We start from the raw sequence: 18,492 nt of genomic DNA on the forward strand, positions 1-18,492 counted from the left end.
TGGAAACTTGGACAAGCAGGGAGGTGTACAACTACTTTGTGACTGGGAAAAGGAAATTGTTATCAATACTCTTCCGGATAAATATTTTTGCTCGGTTAAGGTCTCATTTCATGATTCAACTTCGCATCTACTGCCATGTTTGTTGCTGATGCACGTGCCGTTTACGAGTCTTTATCAAAATATAATTATAGGCATCGACATTGTGTATGTGCTGAAAGTTTCATTTACAATTGTTGCCTTTGGTAAAAGCTAAACTCTTTTAGGTTTTGCTCACGTTTGCGTTCTTCTATTTAGACACGTACATGTACAGTATTTTAAACAAACACTTAAAGTGATCACTGCAAGCTCATGCAATCTTCGACTCTGCTCCCTTGGAATGTAGTGTGAGCTGAATGCTTTTCTCGTCGTCGTTTTGTAAAATCTTGCACTGTACATTCCTTTTTGATTACCTCTCGAGGGAACTCTGAAAAAATGTTTATCCTTTTCGCGATCTGAACGATATGTACTACCACTATAGATGTAGGCACAAATACACCCTGCCGCCATCCCCCGCCTTTGTCGCTTTACCCCCCGTAATATGATGGACAATAGAGCAGCGACCCTGGTGGCTGCAGCTTCGGTCCGGATGCCGGCCGCCCTAACCCCATTGCAAGTCTGGAGTTTTGTACATAGTAATATGTGCTTATATTGCTTAAGGTTTTTTTCCAAACTGAGACACCAATTGGAGCTTAGTTCGAGAGTAGCTTTTTTCTCCTTTCCCTTCCTCCTATGTTTACCTTAACTTCCTATCTTTTTACCGGGCACTGAGTGGTGAACTTTCTGTCTCCCTGTTCTGTCTACCCATGTATACCGTATGTCTTTTCTTGGATGGGTCGTACTAAAAACACATTTCGTTGTACTGTACTTTTAATATGGAATGACAGTAAAGTTCCATAACTTCATTTTTCAGAACTCCCACCAGCTTCGACACAGCAAAATTCAATTCAAAATGATCTTCTTTTTTGGTCCAGCACCATTTAGTGTATCTTCATCTCCACCAAGAGAGGTCGACACTCACGTTTTCACCCGTCTCACTTGGTGTGCCTTATCTGTGTTCCCACCTGTACAATTAAAAACAAACAGATGGAAAAAGACAGATAGAATTTTTGCTTCCAGGTTTGATCCTTTTCAAGCACCTTGGCTCACTGGTGCCGATAGATACAAGTCACTGTTTTGACCTGTGGCAGTAGTCGCAGCCCATGTTTTAACACAGTTTGACTGCAGGGTGGAATAACTACCTGTCACTACCAGATGCAATGTGGTGATTTAGAGCTGTGTGCATGGCTGTTAGGGACTTCAAAGCTCCTGGCTTTGCTGAAGGGCCTCGCTCTAAATTCAGATTTATTCCTCCTAAAAAGAGGTAGGGCACTCTTTAATGTTGAACCCTTTTGTAGCATTTGCGTGTAAAACCCACCTCGCCAGCCACCTGATGATAAGCATAAAATAATTACCCAAATGTCCCAAAAATAGTTAGGTTGTTAAAGAAAGACATGGTACACAAACAGCTGCGTAGAGGAAAGAAGAGAAATGGGTAACAATAGTCAATAACAGAAAGGGGTTAAAGGCAAAATAGGCCAGAAAGGGAAATAAAACAGAAGGCTTTTGGAGTTTGTATTGAAATGCTGCCAAAAATTAGTCATGAGTTTTTTTCCTTTTAAAGGGAACTGCCAATTTTTAAGAATTTTGCCTATCATTCACAATCATTATGAGAGACAAGAACACACTTTTTTTTTTCTTTTTTTGATTAAACCTTTTTTTTTAGTATTCTAAAGATTAAAAAAAAGTTTTCAAGATGGGGATAATAGGAGTCCCCTATGTTGCCTTCAAACGCCTCTAATACGGACAACTGTCCATCGAGAGTTGCTATAATATTGATCTTGATACATGCAGCGTGCCATGCTTGTTAGTACAGCTACAAACACTCACAAGCTGGCTGTGTACAAACAAAACATGAAATGTGGGCTAATACTTGTTCATGTTTTCCAGTCAGTACAGATTTGTGTCCTATCACATTATTGTGCATTACTAACTCAAAAGCCATTCAGTTGGTAACGCAGAAACTACCTTACAGTTAATGCCGTCGCAAGGAAATGTTTTACTATGCTAGATAAACCCTTCCTCTGTCTTTGCTTTTACAAAAACAATGTCACTACAGTTTGGTTATGCAGGTTACGGAACATAAATTAAGAATTGCTGGCATGTTTTGGGTGCATTTTTAGAGTGATATAGAGGCAGAATGTATTCATCCCATTAGCAGCATTGTTAGCCACCAAAAACGCGTTGATTATTATAAATCAGAATCCAGAAAACCCCACAAAATTATTGTTCATAAGGATTGTGAATGATACACAAAATTCCCTAAAAAGTGCAGTACCCCTTTAAAGTTGTTTGATGTTGTCACAAAATGTCCACATTTCCTTATCGGCTTATGACATATAGAAAGGCGAATAAGGTTGTAAGAATTTGCTCATAACCATTTTCAGGGATATGGAAACAAATTGTAAGAAAAGCATTTCAGTTTTACCTATTTAGAAAATGTTTTACTTTCTTTTGCAGTCTTAAATGGGTCCTATTATGCATAACCAACATTTCTTATCGGTTAATGCCTGTCTGGTGTATTCAGGATCCCCATAAGTCCCGTAAATGTGAAATCAAACCATGGAGGCATTGCAGAGATATTTATAAAACAATTTTGCCTTCTTCCAAACTTGCTCCAAGTGAGCCGTTTGGAATTTGAGACTTTAGTGACGTATTTTGCCTTAGTTAGGTCAACAGATATCACCATTCATGGTAGAAGTTTACTGGAAGAGCTTTGCAGAATTCTGCCATTTTTATTCAGTTTTAGTCCACCGTTGTAATAAGTTCCTTGTTTTTCTCTATCCTCTTGTAGTGGGATACACTGGCAAATGCATGCAAATGCATGCTAAAATCCTAGGCTGTTGCCATTTGTAAAAAAAGGTTACGCAACATTTTAATTTATATCTAAAAACCTACAGCATGGTTGACGGGGTGGTTACGCAGTCAAAGGGGGCATAGCCCGAAAAAAACGGCTTCAAGATGTTCTCTAAGACAAAATCCATGCAAAATTTTGACCAAAATACCTCCATTAAATCTGAACAGAACACAATTGATCCTCTGATCATATTACAGAAAAGATCATTCACAAGGTTGTTTTTTTTAGAACATACTAATAATCTGTTTATGCAATCAAAGTTGCTAAAATTTGATGATCTTGTTAAATATAATAATAATACTAATAATACAAACCCTGTTTCCATATGAGTTGGGAAATTGTGTTGGATGTAATTATAAACGGAATACAATGGTTTGCAAATCATTTTCAACCCTTATTCAGTTGAATATGCTACAAAGACAACATATTTGATGTTCAAACTCATAAACATTTTTCTTTTGCAAATAATCATTAACTTTAGAATTTGATGCCAGCAACACGTGACAAAGAAGTTGGGAAATGTGGTGATAAATACTGATAAAGTTGAGGAATGCTCATCAAACACTTATTTGGAACATCCCACAGGTGTGCAGGTTAATTAGGAACAGTTGGGTGCCATGATTGGGTATAAAAACAGCTTTCCAAAAAATGCTCAGTTTTTCACAAGAAAGGATGGGGCGAGGTACACCCCTTTGTCCACAACTGCGTGAGAAAATAGTCAAACAGTTTAAGAACAACGTTTCTCAAAGTGCAATTGTAAGAAATTTAGGGATTTCAACATCTACGGTCCATAATATCATCAAAAGGTTCAGAGAATCTGGAGAAATCACTCCGCGTAAGCGGCATAAACGGAAACCAACATTGAATGACCGTGACCTTCGATCCCTCAGACGGCACTGTATCAAAAACCGACATCAATCTCTAAAGGATATCACCACATGTGCTCAGGAACACTTCAGAAAACACTGTCACTGTGAGTTCAAGTCAAAACTCTACTATGCAAAGCGAAAGTCATTTATTAACAACATCCAGAAACGCCGCCGGCTTCTCTGGGCCCGAGATCACTTAAGAAGGTTTTGATGCAAAGTGGAAAAGTGTTCTGTGGTCTGACGAGTCCACATTTCAAATTGTTTTGGGAAATATTCGACATCGTGTCATCCGGACCTAAGGGGAAGCGAACCATCCAGACTGTTATCGACGCAAAGTTCAAAAGCCTGCATCTGTGATGGTATGGGGGTGCATTAGTGCCTAAGGCATGGGTAACTTACACATCTGCGAAGGCACCATTAATGCTGAAAGGTACATACGGGTTTTGGAACAACATATGCTGCCATCCAAGCGCCGTCTTTTTCATGGACGCCCCTGCTTATTTCAGCAAGACAATGCCAAGCCACATTCAGCACGTGTTACAACAGCTTGGCTTCGTAAAAAAAGAGTGCGGGTACTTTCCTGGCTCGCCTGCAGTCCAGACCTGTCTACCATCGAAAATGTGTGGCGCATTATGAAGCATGAAATATGACAGTTGAGACCCTGGACTGTTGAACGACTGAAGCTCTACATAAAACAAGAATGGGAAAAAATTCCACTTTCAAAGCTTCAACAATTAGTTTCCTCAGTTCCCAAATGTTTGAGTATTGTTAAACGAAAAGGTGATGTAACACAGTGGTGAACTTGCCCTTTCCCAACTACTTTGGCACATGGTGCAGCCATGAATTTCTAAGTTAGTTATATTTGCAAAAATAATAAAGTTTATGAGTTTGAACATCAAATATCTTGTATTTGTAGTGCATTCAATTGAATATGGGTTAAAAATGATTTGCAAATCATTGTATTCTGTTTTTAATTACCTCTAACAATTTCTCAACTCATATGGAAACGGGGTTTCTAATAATGGATTAGATTTATATTGCGCTTTTCTATCCACGAGATACACAAAGCGCTTACAGACATGTGAGAACCCATTATTCATTCACTCCACATTCACACGAAGCAGCACTGGGAGCAATGGTGAAGTGTCTTGCCCAAGGAAACAACGGCAGTGACTTGGATGGTCAGAGACAGGGATCGAACCAAGAACCCTCAAGTGGCTGGCACGGCCGTTTTACCTACCACGCCATGCCGTCGATATATAATGTATCAATAATTTTATATAGAGCATTTAATAAATTATTGCCGCCTAACCTACAATGTTTTTATATACAGTCACACCAGTGCGGGTTCATAACTTGAGAGGTTATGGGTATGTCTCATTGCGGAAAGCTTAAACCACTCGCAGACATTTTTGTGTGTCTGTATGCGGAATAAAACTCTGGACCAAACTGGATTTACAACACAAGCAATGCTAAACTATTAATTGATTTAAACTGTTATACCAACGTAGGGTCTGGTTAAAATAAAGACATGAGGGTCTTTAATATGAATTGCTGTTGTACTCTGTCTCACAGTATTAACATGTGCTAAATGTTTCTTTACCATCGTTGATATATTGTTTATTAGCATTGTTAGTATTTTGTCCCTCACCATTATTGGTATTGTTCATTCTTCTTACATTGTTGCTTCAAATTATTGTTAGTCAGTGTACTAATTATTGTTACCTGTGGTAATTCCACCATGATTTATCATTTGTATTATAATCCTTGAACAAAGTAACAATGAAGGTCAATATAATAATCACTGAATGTAGAACTTGGGGTGGGATTAATTAAATTATCTTCTTAGCACTCTTTCAGGCAAAACTGGATCATCGTGTTTACATGTTGTACATTTCCTTTTGCATTATATAAATAAATATTATCATATGTTGTTTACCTTGTACATTTTCTGTGTCATTGCCTGAAATAAATGAACAAATCAAATGAAATTAAATGTAGACCACAAGTAAGTGTCTTGTATGTAGAAAATAATCAAAACCCTTTAATATCATATGCTATACAGAAGAAAAAAAAAGGCTCACGAACGGAACAATGTACACAGAAATTGACATCACATGAAAAGCAGTAGGTCACCAATGTTTTAGATTGTGTGTATATGTTGTTAAAAAGCAACTCACTTTTTCACTTGCTCGGCAATGAAAGTTGGATGCTATTTAAAACATTGACTGTCCAATGTAAAAATACGAAAATATGAATAAACCTGAAGTCGCTCTGCATCGTAAAGTTGATTTGTTTGAAGTAACTGATTTAAACAAAGACGTTTTAAGAATTGAAATGCTCATTAGTAAATGTCGGAAAACACAAGGCCAGTGTCGGTCAAAGGGTTTCAAGAGACAGTCAGTCAGGCACAAGCCACGTTGTGAAGGAAATTGAATGCCTCGTGGATACTTGGAATGTTGGGTTATCTTTGTGAACACATTCAGGATATGAGCGTTAAACATAAAATTGCAAGCTAACACAATCAACCTGTGAGAGATAGAGAAATAACTTCCAAGGAATTGTAGGTATAATTGGCTGAAAAATGATGACTAAAAATGTATATGAAAAGATTTTAAAAGATAATGTAACGTACATTATTTTAAAAGATGATGTAACCTACATGTACTTCATATCTTTTGGCTTAACAAGTTATTTCCTGGAGGAGTAACAGTTAGCTTTCTGTCTGGCCTGATTGCTATGTGGAAACTGGAAAGACATTTGTTGTTGGCTTCCTGTCTGCAGCAGAGTGAGCACACCCTACAATGCTTTTTAACATTAACTTTGTCATGAATCTGCCGTAGTGTGAAAACCTGATATGCTCCTCTCAAACTTTTTTTTTGCGAGAACACACTGCTCTAGTCGACCCCACCCTTAATTATATGTGTAGCGCTTAAACGTACAGAAATAGAGCTGCCACCCACTAGAGCGGCCTCAGAAGTTGTTTTTATTTAATTTAACTATTTTTGTATTTTAGAAACCTTCTTTGGCTGACAATTTAGTGACAACGTGTTTTGTTTTAGAAATACATTCAAAGAAAATGCAAGGTGGTATGTACTTGCATTGTTGGAGGGCTTGACTTTTAATTGTGAAAACATAACTTTTTTATGTCTTTAGATGTTCTCATTTTTCCAGGTAATTCAACAGATTGTAACCAGGGATGTAACAATATAAAAATTTAACATCAAGGTTATTGTGACTGAAACTATCATACCGGTAGTTATCATTATAAATGTGGTATTGTTGAATGTGCTCAAAAAGTATTTCACATACTTTGGAGAGGCGGAGCCGACGGCGGGGCAGGACACGCTTCGGCTCTGCTCAAGATGGCGGCGAAGAAGGCAGCGGAGCGAGGAGGCGGGGCGTGCCGGGAGCGACGCCGCGGCGATCAAGATCAGGTGCGTGGCTCACACACCGGCTCACAATCTGCCTATCTTCTCTCAGCGTATGAAAGGGGTGAAAGAGGAAAGATCGAGAAAAGGAGTTGGAGTGTCCGCAGCACAGTAGAAGCAGACGAACAAGACTGATCCGAGAATGAGCCCCAGATGAAGACGACGACACCGGCAGCTGAAAAGTGGACCGAGACGAGCAGCGGAGGAGGAGGAGCTGAAAAGCGACCCGATCGACAATGACGATTTCCTATTTGAAAAAATAAAAGAGTCAAACCTGCTCGACACGATGTCCTTCCTGAATGGCCCACGCAACCCACACGATGACGGCTGGAGTCGTTCACACATTCATTTTTTGATAGTTGTTTTATTTAAACAATTAAAATGAATACGCACACTGTTAGGACACCTACTATTTTTTCATGTAGTAGTTTTATTAAGTTTGGTTGTTTATTTATTTATTTATTTACTACCTGGTTTTAGGCTACACCAGCTAGAAACCTGAGAGTTCCCAGCTCAATCCCAGAATCCGCCATCTTACATCCTAGTCACTGTCGTTGAGTCCTTGGACAAGACACCTCACCTACCTTTTAAATGTAAATAATGGGTTTTCTCAATGTAAAGGGCTCTAGAGAAAAAATGTAATTAATTTCACTTGATTAATACTGTATATAATGATGTTCGTGTGGTAGAAGTGCAACTTCAATTATTTGTGCATTTGCAAGAAGAAAGAACCATGGTCATTTAAAAAAATCCTGTTTTATTTAAACAATTTTTCCTCCAAAGACATGAGCATATAGAAAGTGTGTTTTATTCAATTAATCAAATAAATGAGTTGGTAAACTACTCAAGTACTAAAATAATAGATAGCTGCAGCCCTACAATTTAACATGTCAGAAATAATGTAAAATAAACTGAGCTTATGTTGTTTTGCAGTCATACGTAACTAAAAAAGCACAGATACTGAGTTGCCAATGCTTGAGATTCTGTAAAAATATTACACGGGCAAACTAGTTTTGGTACACGCACATTTTGGCCATATGAAAACTGAGACAGTATTCAAAAACTGCCACCAAATGTCTAAAAACTATTGTCAAAAACCGAATCAGGGTGGCATACCACAGTACATACGGTCTTCCCCCTAACTCGGACTTTCATTAAGTTGCATCATGTTTATTTCTTTGTGCAGTTTTTGCCGAAGACGAAGATGATGGCGAAGCATTTGACTTTGAGGACAGTGATGGCGATGCCCCCGAGGCGGAACGATCACTCCCTACCACCAACATAGCGGAGCAGTGTCAAGGTGACCTTGTGTGCCATACAGCCGAGGGTCGCCAAGCTAACCTGGCCCCCCAGATACCATCCAGCATACCTGACACTAATCCATCAGCAGAAGTTGTCACATTCACAGTAGGTGAAGCAGCATTGGGGGAAGATGGGACATCTGCTGCGGAAGGGACTGATGACAAGGAAATCGATTTACCTCTGCCCCCTCCACCTGATGATGTTCTGGAAACTGACTCCGGAAGAACAGGTTTGACTTTTTCTGGTGCACATACTGTACATTTTTTCATTATTCTTTTCATTGTATAACTTATAAGTTTTGCACTTGGTCAAAGTTGTCTAAATCATGTTTAATTGTTTTCAATCAATCAATCAATGTTTACTTATATAGTTTTGATTAAATTATCTCGCTAACCCCTTAAAGGAGAACTGCATTTTTTTTTTTTTGCCGATAATTCACAATTCTAATGAGAGACAATAACACATGTATTTTATTTAATGCATTCTAACGTAAATACAAGTCCGTTTATAATTAAGCTAATGGGAGCTATGATGTCATTATGTCTATTCCGACCATAAAACCCAATAAAGAACCATCCAAAAAATGCCAACAATACCGCCATTTAGATTTCGTGACCTAAATATTCACCAAGTAATAGTGATATTGCTATTATTAACGCTAACATTAAGGGCCATTACTTAACAACGCATTGATCAGAAAGAGGCAACCTCCTTTTGCTGCTGTATTGACATCATGAGCAGGTGACTTACTTTCTTGCCTCCAAAATTACTGTACTGAATTACTGTTACTATTAAAGACAGTCGAAAAGGAATAAGGCTGCTTACTCAACCCCTACTTTTGTTGTACCCATAGGCGACCTTGCACGCCAATCTAATGAATGCACTATAAATCCAATGCAGTGCACCTTAATCAATGTCCTTGGCTAACAGGTATATGAGATGTATAAATGTATATACATCATGGCTTTACAGTGCGAGCATTTTGATCGCATTTGCGACTAAAAATTTGTTGTGCGAGTATTGGAAACAAAAAAGTATCAAACGTGCAAATACAGATTTTAACCTTTTTAATTAGCATTTTTCTCCTAAAATAAATCCATTCAAATTTGATCAAACTAGAGTAACATTTTTGCCCATCTGTTTAGCATGTTTGAAATAAACCTAAACCATAAACAAATTGACAAGTGATTGACGCGGAAGTGTCACTGATCACTCTGTGCGCTCAAAGCTGTGTGTGCCATTCCTCCTGCGCCATGCACAGAGGGGAGGGAACATGTTTGGATCCCCTTGCTCACACACTCAGTCTTACAATATGGAAGAAACAAGATCTTAGTTGAAGGAACTGGTCAGTAACAGACAACATTTTTTTCTCCACCTTAAAACTTGACACAAAGTGCACTGCGCGGCGGTAACTCCAAAGGGTCTGAGGGAATATTTGAACAACAAATCTAACCAACAATTGCCTATTTGTTGACAAGAACATACAGTTATGGACGCACAGTCAATCTATTTATTAAGCAGAGGTAACATACCAGTGAAAGATTCAAAAGAGCTGCCGCCATAGCAGACAAACTACCGCTGCTAGTCTGCTAAGATACAGTAACAAAAACAGCTCAAACTAAAATGCCTGTGAGACTCAGACAGGACATGAACTCGCTGGTCCCACGTTTCCAGGCGATAGGCAGTGCCTTTTAAAAGTACACACAAAGATGCGCTCACTTCACTCATATGAAATTTATCTCAGCTGCCTAATACCAGATATTTGAAGATTTTTTTTAAGTAACACATTTACTTTCCCTAGTAATTCCTTAAGAAATCCAATTAAGCTTTTGGTAAAGTAACCAGTAAGTATAGTTAATACATTTTTGAAAGTAACACAGCCTGTCTCACAGTATCATCAAGCAGTTGGCACGTTGGTGTTCTTGGCTAAAATGTTTGCATGTATGTCATATAATAATGTTTACCTATAAAAATCACCATTGTTAAAAATAAATTATTTTCATGTTGTGCTGACGTTAAACATTTTCTCTTAAACCAGGGCACTTTATTTCAAATGTTGTTCTTTTGCGTTTTTGTTAAGTGAAAGATTGAGCATAGCTAAATGTTTTTTAAAGAAGACTGGCAATTATATTTTACTTTTCTCATATTATTTTTAAGGCTTTTTCTTTTTTCTTAAATCAAAACACCTCTATGCAAAACCTACTTTTCTTACTTGTTGGTACCTGTTTTTTGTATTTGTGGTCCCCATCAATCCCGAAAATTTAAAATCAAGGCATGGTTGAGATATTTAGTTACGTCAAAAGATATTTTCATTTATATGTTCGTTTATGGGCCAAACTATATGGGATATGACAGTAGCCGCTAGCGAAGATGCTATGTTGTCAAATTTGCAGGACACAGAACGTATCATCAACATGCATTATCATGATATGACGATACGAAAGTATTAAAAGTGCTATCGTTTGCAAAATGTATGTCATTTATATTGTATATCTCGCAACCTCTCTAAGTAATTTTATTTTGTTTGTTGCACTGCTTAATCTGTGTGCAGATAACCATTTATTTGTTCATTAAGTGCATACTTTTCTTATACTTAACCTTTGCAATCCAATTTTTACACAACCAAAAAAGAAGCCAGTACATTCTTTGAAAATCACCTGGATCAATAAAAGTGGCTGACTTCGTATTTTTCTATAATCGTATTTGACCTCTATCAGTCTATTACTGTTTTTCTTAATACTTGCCAGTTGCCTCTATTTAAGTCCAAATGTTGTACCATATATGTGAAAACTCCTTGTATCCTTCAATCAACTTGATTGTTTCTGTTGTATCAGGAAGTGAAGACCAGCTACACGCCACACCTGTTCCAAAGGGCTCCTCGAAAGTCAACCCTTACTCTGTGATTGACATCACTCCGCTCCAGCTGCAGCAGGTCGAGGAGCACGGAACCTCCTCTCCTTCTGAGCCAGGAGAGACCAAGGAGCAAGAAGAAGAAGCCCAGGATACACATGGGAGCCCTGGTGGAATCACCCCAGGCTACTCAGTACCAGTGCCCTGTGGCTATGCAACCCCCTCTGGTGTACCACTCATCACACCTGCTTACACAACACCTGTCATCATTCGACACTTCTCCGTGGATGAAGATGGTATAATAATATATTTTCATTTATTAAATATTTGTTCTACTGTTTATCCTGTTCAGAGCTGGAGCTTATCCCAACTGACTTTAGACTACAGGTAGTCTAGACTGATCGTCAGCCAATCACACAAACACAATGCGGTTGTTATAGGGCCACAACAACTAAGGGGGCCACGTGATAAGGCAAGGCAATTGCATATATGAAGCACAATTAGTACACAAGGTACTTTGCAGAAAATTACAAGAAAGTAAAAATAAAAAATATTGGGACAATTATATATATATATATATATATATATATATACATATAATCATTCAAATTAAAATCCAAAAGATCCTTATAAAAGCAGTCATAAACACGTTTAAAATCAATCAAAGAGTGTAGCTAAAATATTTTCAGTTGTCATGTACAATTAAATAAAAGTGTTTTCAGCCAGGATTTGAACATTGCCAACGTTGAGGCATGTCTCACATCTTTTGGAAGACTATTCCAGATTTTAGGAGCTTACAATTGAAACGCAGTCTTAGCATGTTTGGTCCTGACTTTTTGTATTGCAAGCATAATCAAAATAAATGGAAAACTGAATCGAACTGAACTGAACCGAACTGAACTAAACTGAACTGACTCTAGACACTAGCAAAAGACTGCGGCCTGAGGTTCTCAGGGCCTGAGATTGTTCAATGGTTCTAACATGTCAGAGATTTATTTACTTTTTGCAAAAGACAAGGAAAGTTGTCTGTACTCACACTGTTAAGTGTTTTTGGCTATAAGTCAGAAGGACTATTGTTGTCAAGTTTACTGAAAAAATTGCCCATCACAACTAAGTAATAAGATTTATGACAACTTCATCTGGAACAAAAGTGTGGAAAATCCTTAAAATCCCATAATAAGTTCAGTTCCCTTTCAACCAACACCCATGCGCCAGCAATGTGACATCACGTGAAATGTGTGAATGGGTGGATGTTATAATACAAATTAACTTAGGTATAGTGACGTGCTATATAAATACAGACCATTTACGATGTTGAGCCAACTTGACTTACAGTTTTAGGAAACTTGATCAACTGTATTGAATCAAAATATTTTAAAACTTATCTCATCTAATATTTGAAAGTTTATCGTAGATCGGACTGAATGTCGTCATGTTTTGAAGTGTATTATACTTAAACTATAAATTGACTAAACTTAATTCAGTCAGGTCATCGTGTTGCTTTGACTGAGTTAAGTTGAGTCAATTTTTTAGTTTAAGTACACTTCAAAACATGAGTTGACATTTAGTCTGATGTACGATGACTTTAAAATATGTTGATTAAATACATTTCATCAAGTTTCCTACAACTGTAAGTAAACTTGGCTCAACATTGTAAAAGGTCCATATTTATATAGCACATCACTATACGTAGTATGTTTGTTTTATCACATTCACCCTTAATTACATTCACACAATGACCTGACTGAGTTAAGTTGAATAAACATTTATTTATTTTTTTACAATGCAGTTGTTAAACACATTTCCACCACTTGTAGCAGTAATGACAATATGAAACAAACATAAGAAATCTGGAACTAAAGTCATAGGGAAGCATTTTAAGCGCAAAAAAAATGTCTAATGTAGTGAAGCTGTATTCTCATTTTCACTTTACTTTTTACAGTTTATTTAACAAACATATTTTTTATTAATGTAGTTAGAATATATTTATTTCAGCACTGCGTAATTATGTATAAATATATTTTTTATCAGTTTTCATAAGTCCCTTTTTATAGTATATTTATTTTTGTCATCAACCTGACCTAAGACTTGATAATAATCTTTGTTATTATGCATGCTTTGAGATACAGTAAGTATTGAATAGCAAGATTACTTGTTCAGTACTTCCTCATTTGAGTGGACCTCGGGCCCCTTGGCTCTTCTTATCATTGTGAAGCAGAATTCACCAAGCGTTGGATTGTTCACCCACTAATACGGAATGTGAGCTGGGATTAGACCATCATGAGACAGGGTAGTTTTACCCTACTGATGGCTTAATTTTGTGAAATAGTTTTAAGTAAATTAAGCCAATAATCAGTTTTAGTGCATATAAACATATCGAGTGTGTGTCTTTTGAGTGATGATTTAAAGTTTAGGGTTGGGGCCCCTTCAGGAGTCTTAATAATAATTATAAAAATAATAATAATAAATAAGTACTATTAAGTACCAAAATGGGGCCCACATAAACATATTGTTTAGGGCCGCACAAAGCCTATAAAACACATGTAGACAAACAATCATCACTTTAGTCTGCAGTTAATTTGCCATGCATTTTTTGGATCGTGGAGGGGAGCTGCTTATAGAATGTTGCATTTACTTTACTATATTTATTACTTAAAAGTGTTGTAATATTCATGTGAGTTAATGGCTAATAAGTATTTATTGTATGACCTCCACCACGAACACTTGGCATCAAACACAGTGTTAAGTATTATGCCACTGATCAAACATGCATATTTTACCAGGTGCTTTCTCCCTCATTTATTGTCATCTTGCTACTGTATTGTTAGATTCCCCCCGCCTCCACACAGACCTACATATCCGAGGTCATGGCACAAAAATGCTCGCTCAGCTTTCTGTACAGGCTACTCCCCCCGCTCTTGTGTTTCCTTAAAGCTTTGCCTAATGGAAATATGAACTAATTTTAGCAACATTTAATATGTGTCGGCTGTGAATATGTTCCTTTTCCCCCGACATGTTTGAAGCCTAATTATATTGTAGTTAAGTTACCAAAATCACACCAGATTAATGTAATACTATTTCTAAGATTATGTAATACTGTCAACGTTGTTATTGGTGCAAACTCATTTCCTGTTCATTTACTTGGAGAGCATAGGGTTGTTCTTATAAAATAATTTCAAGCTGACCTGTAAAACACGGTATGTAGAAACAACCTCACAAGAGACTGCATGCAGGGACACTCAGATGAGAGAGCACCTAAATGTAAAAAATGTCCTTTACAATAGCAATGGTGTCCAAAATATGGCCCCCGGCTCATTTTTAAACGGCCCACGGCACTTTGTAGGAGTAAAATTAACCAGAGAAGAACATTTAAAAAAATTGGACAAATAGAACAAAAAGTGACTCCATACAGAAAAAAGCAGAAATGTTGATACATACTAATGATTGAATAACAACACAAAGCTTTGTCTTTAGATAAATATGAATAGTTATAGATAATTTTTTTTTTTTAGACTTTATACAAAATTAAGAGCATAAAGTTTGGAAAAATAAATAAGGGTGTCCCCAAAACACCTTTTGATATGGTGGTTTAAGTTTGGAAATCCCTGTGCTATTATAATCAGTCTTTGGATAAGTGATCTTGGTAAACCGAAACTATTAGTGACTCCTGGTGGCCAATTTAAAACAGTACAGTATTTTTGTCCGGTACAGATATGGACGTTGCTATTTTTAGGGCAATCCATCCATCTATCCATCAGTCCATTTGCTACCGCTGGTGCCCAACACAGATACAATCGAGTGGAAGGCGGTGTACACCCTGGACAAGTCGCCACCTTATCGCAGGGCCAACACAGACAGACAACATTCACACTCACATTCACACACTAGGGCCAATTTAGTGTTGCCAATCAACCTATCCCCAGGTGCATGTATCCAATATATTCAATACAATACACAATACACTGACTTGTATTGTGTTACTGTACATACATTTTCATTGTGTGACCGATTATCATTTATCAATGTTTTTTTCAATCTTCTCCACAGTCACAGTGATCCGGGCTGAGAACACTTCTGTTGACAGGTGTGTGACACACATTCCTGGACAAACAATGTGGTTTACCATGACTAATAGGACCTATCTACTTGTAATCCATCTTGTAATGCCACTGAAAAAGTAGTATCTTGTCAATATGTAAAACATACTGATAGATTAATTTGTTTGTGTATTCTTAAAGTGTTTTCAATGAAGATGTTCCACATAGCGAGGAGGATGCTCTGGCAAAATGGGCATCAGACCCTGCCAACACTGCATGGATGGAAAGTAAGGATGACCAGGAACACGGTCATCATTTTAGGCCACTCATTTTTTTTTTTTTTTTTTTTTGCTCACTTCACTCATTTGTCTAACCTTTCAGACGTTCTTCCCCTTTTTTTTTGAGGAATCCAACTATTGTACAATCTCTCTTACTTGTAACTAGGCAGCGTGACACAGGTTTTTTTTTCTCGTTTATTGAAAGATCCAGACGAGGTGATTTACGATGACGTGCCGAAGGAGAACTCGGACTCCAACACTGGTAATGCCTTTTAAAATTTATGCCAACACTTTGAAACTTGTTTAGCAAAATTGTTGTTTTTCAGGAAGCACACGCTTCATGTTTAACCTATTTTTTTTTTAAATGAATAGATGACTTGGATTTCTTTACTGCTCATACAGAGCCAGATGAGATGATTTATGACGACGTGGAGCTCGGTGAGGAAGGAGGTTATCTTGACAATGGCTGGAGCTCAAGCGAGTTTGAAAGCTACGACGAGGCCAGCGATGAAGAGGGGCGCTCCGAGAACGGCTTGCCCAATGCTTTCATGAGGGGGAAGCCTTCCCAAAAGAAGACACATGTGAGTATAGCATCTATTTTCTTAGTGTTTCTACAGAGAAAGGCATTTTAAAATGTATATTTAAATTTGAACTTCACATTCAAAACCTGCATGTTCAAAAATGTCATGATCCTGAATTATTTTTTAACCATTTATAAGGCACTCATCGAAAATAATATATAATTGAAAATTTTATATTGTTGGACTTTTTATATTTATAACGCTTTTCGCTCTTATGTTGACTTGTAGACAACTCTGCACAAGAATTTCAAAGAGCCCAAACTTTTAGTTTATGCATAGATGGCTCATAAAAAACTTTCAATAGTCAAATACTTAAGTGCTTAATTCAATTTCAATCCCTGGAAATCATTGTAGTACTATACATTACAAGAACCGAAACAGTTAGCCATTTAAAAATAGTATTATTACATTTATTATAGACACATATTTTTGTTGTATTTCACTGATTGTGCATAACACACAGTTCTGTTGCATTTTTGTAAAATGTGTCGCACCCATTTTAACTTGAAGGGAAAAAGCACTTTTTTGGGAATTTTGCCTATCATTCTCAATCATTATGTAAGACAAGCATACATATTTTACTTTTATATGCATTCTACCTTTGTAAAAGAATGCAAGCAAAAGTCAGCTTACAATGGAGCCAATGGTAGTTGCTCTATTCTATCGCTTAAAAAAACGTCAAACACTTCATTAAAGTTTTATATACGCTGTAAGTATACATGTAATGTAGTAACAGTCACATTCATAATGTAATATGTATGTCTTTTGCTCATTTTAATCATACTTTGGCGCAATCATTTCCCAAATATATCACAACGTTCGCTTTTTCTTTCAACATCACTGATTACTACTCACTGCAGACATCACAAGAAACTACAAACATAATAATACATCACTTACTGTACAATGTCTGCTCTAACCGGGATTCCGACTGTCAGGATGCTGATATACTCCCAATTGGATGAAGAATGATTTCTCAGTTTATGTCCACATCATTTTACTCTCAAGGGGAGAGGCGTGATTTATAAATCTAGAATAAACTTTGACCATACCAGAGGCGAGAAAACAGCTCACCAGTTGAGGATGTCCATCCATCCATCCATCATCTTCCGCTTATCCGAGGTCGGGTCGCGGGGGCAACAGCCTAAGCAGGGAAACCCAGACTTCCCTCTCCCCAGCCACTTCGTCTAGCTCTTCCCGGGGGATCCCGAGGCGTTCCCAGGCCAGCCGGGAGACATAGTCTTCCCAACGTGTCCTGGGTCTTCCCCGTGGCCTCCTACCGGTTGGACGTGCCCTAAACACCCCCCTAGGGAGGCGTTCGGGTGGCATCCTGACCAGATGCCCGAACCACCTCATCTGGCTCCTCTCGATGTGAAGGAACAGCGGCTTTACTTTGAGTCCCTCCCGGATGGCAGAGCTTCTCACCCTATTTCTAAGGGAGAGCCCCGCCACACGGCGGAGGAAACTCATTTCGGGCGCTTGTACCCGTGATCTTATCCTTTCGGTCATGACCCAAAGCTCATGACCATAGGTGAGGATGGGAACGTAGATCGACCGGTAAATTGAGAGCTTTGCCTTCCGGCTCAGCTCCTTCTTCACCACAACGGATCGGTACAACGTCCGCATTACTGAAGACGCCGCACCGATCCGCCTGTCGATCTCACGATCCACTCTTCCCTCACTCGTGAACAAGACTCCTAGGTACTTGAACTCCTCCACTTGGGGCAGGGTCTCCTCCCCAACCCGGAGATGGCATTCCACCCTTTTCCGGGCGAGAACCATGGACTCGGACTTGGAGGTGCTGATTCTCATTCCGGTCGCTTCACACTCGGCTGCGAACCGATCCATTGAGAGCTGGAGATCCCGGTCAGATGAAGCCATCAGGACCACATCATTCGCAAAAAGCAGAGACCTAATCCTGCGGTTACCAAACCGGAACCCCTCAACGCCTTGACTGCGCCTAGAAATTCTGTCCATAAAAGTTATGAACAGAATCGGTGACAAAGGACAGCCTTGGCGGAGTCCAACCCTCACTGGAAATGTGTTCGACTTACTGCCGGCAATGCGGACCAAGCTCTGGCACTGATCGTACAGGGAACGGACGACCACAATAAGACAGTCCGATACCCCATACTCTCTGAGCACTCCCCAC

At 38.3% G+C, this 18,492-nt stretch overlaps 1 protein-coding gene across 6 annotated transcripts in view; it reads left to right on the top strand.

Annotated features, from left to right (window-relative positions):
- The window catches only part of arhgef10 (Rho guanine nucleotide exchange factor (GEF) 10), a 140,332-nt gene that overhangs the window by 21,531 nt on the left and 100,309 nt on the right, over positions 1-18,492 (top strand). For 2 of the 6 annotated variants that reach the window (XM_061895459.1, XM_061895464.1), the window contains exons 3-8: positions 8,479-8,823; positions 11,429-11,740; positions 15,492-15,528; positions 15,683-15,768; positions 15,965-16,021; positions 16,132-16,340. In XM_061895459.1, the coding sequence (XP_061751443.1) occupies positions 8,479-8,823; positions 11,429-11,740; positions 15,492-15,528; positions 15,683-15,768; positions 15,965-16,021; positions 16,132-16,340 (1,046 nt within the window). The remainder of the gene's footprint in view (positions 1-8,478; positions 8,824-11,428; positions 11,741-15,491; positions 15,529-15,682; positions 15,769-15,964; positions 16,022-16,131; positions 16,341-18,492) is intronic. The other 4 variants (XM_061895461.1, XM_061895465.1, XM_061895462.1 and 1 more) reach the window with 3 other exon arrangements.

This window comes from Nerophis ophidion, linkage group LG03 (genome assembly GCF_033978795.1).
Source record: "Nerophis ophidion isolate RoL-2023_Sa linkage group LG03, RoL_Noph_v1.0, whole genome shotgun sequence".
NCBI lineage: Eukaryota > Metazoa > Chordata > Actinopteri > Syngnathiformes > Syngnathidae > Nerophis > Nerophis ophidion.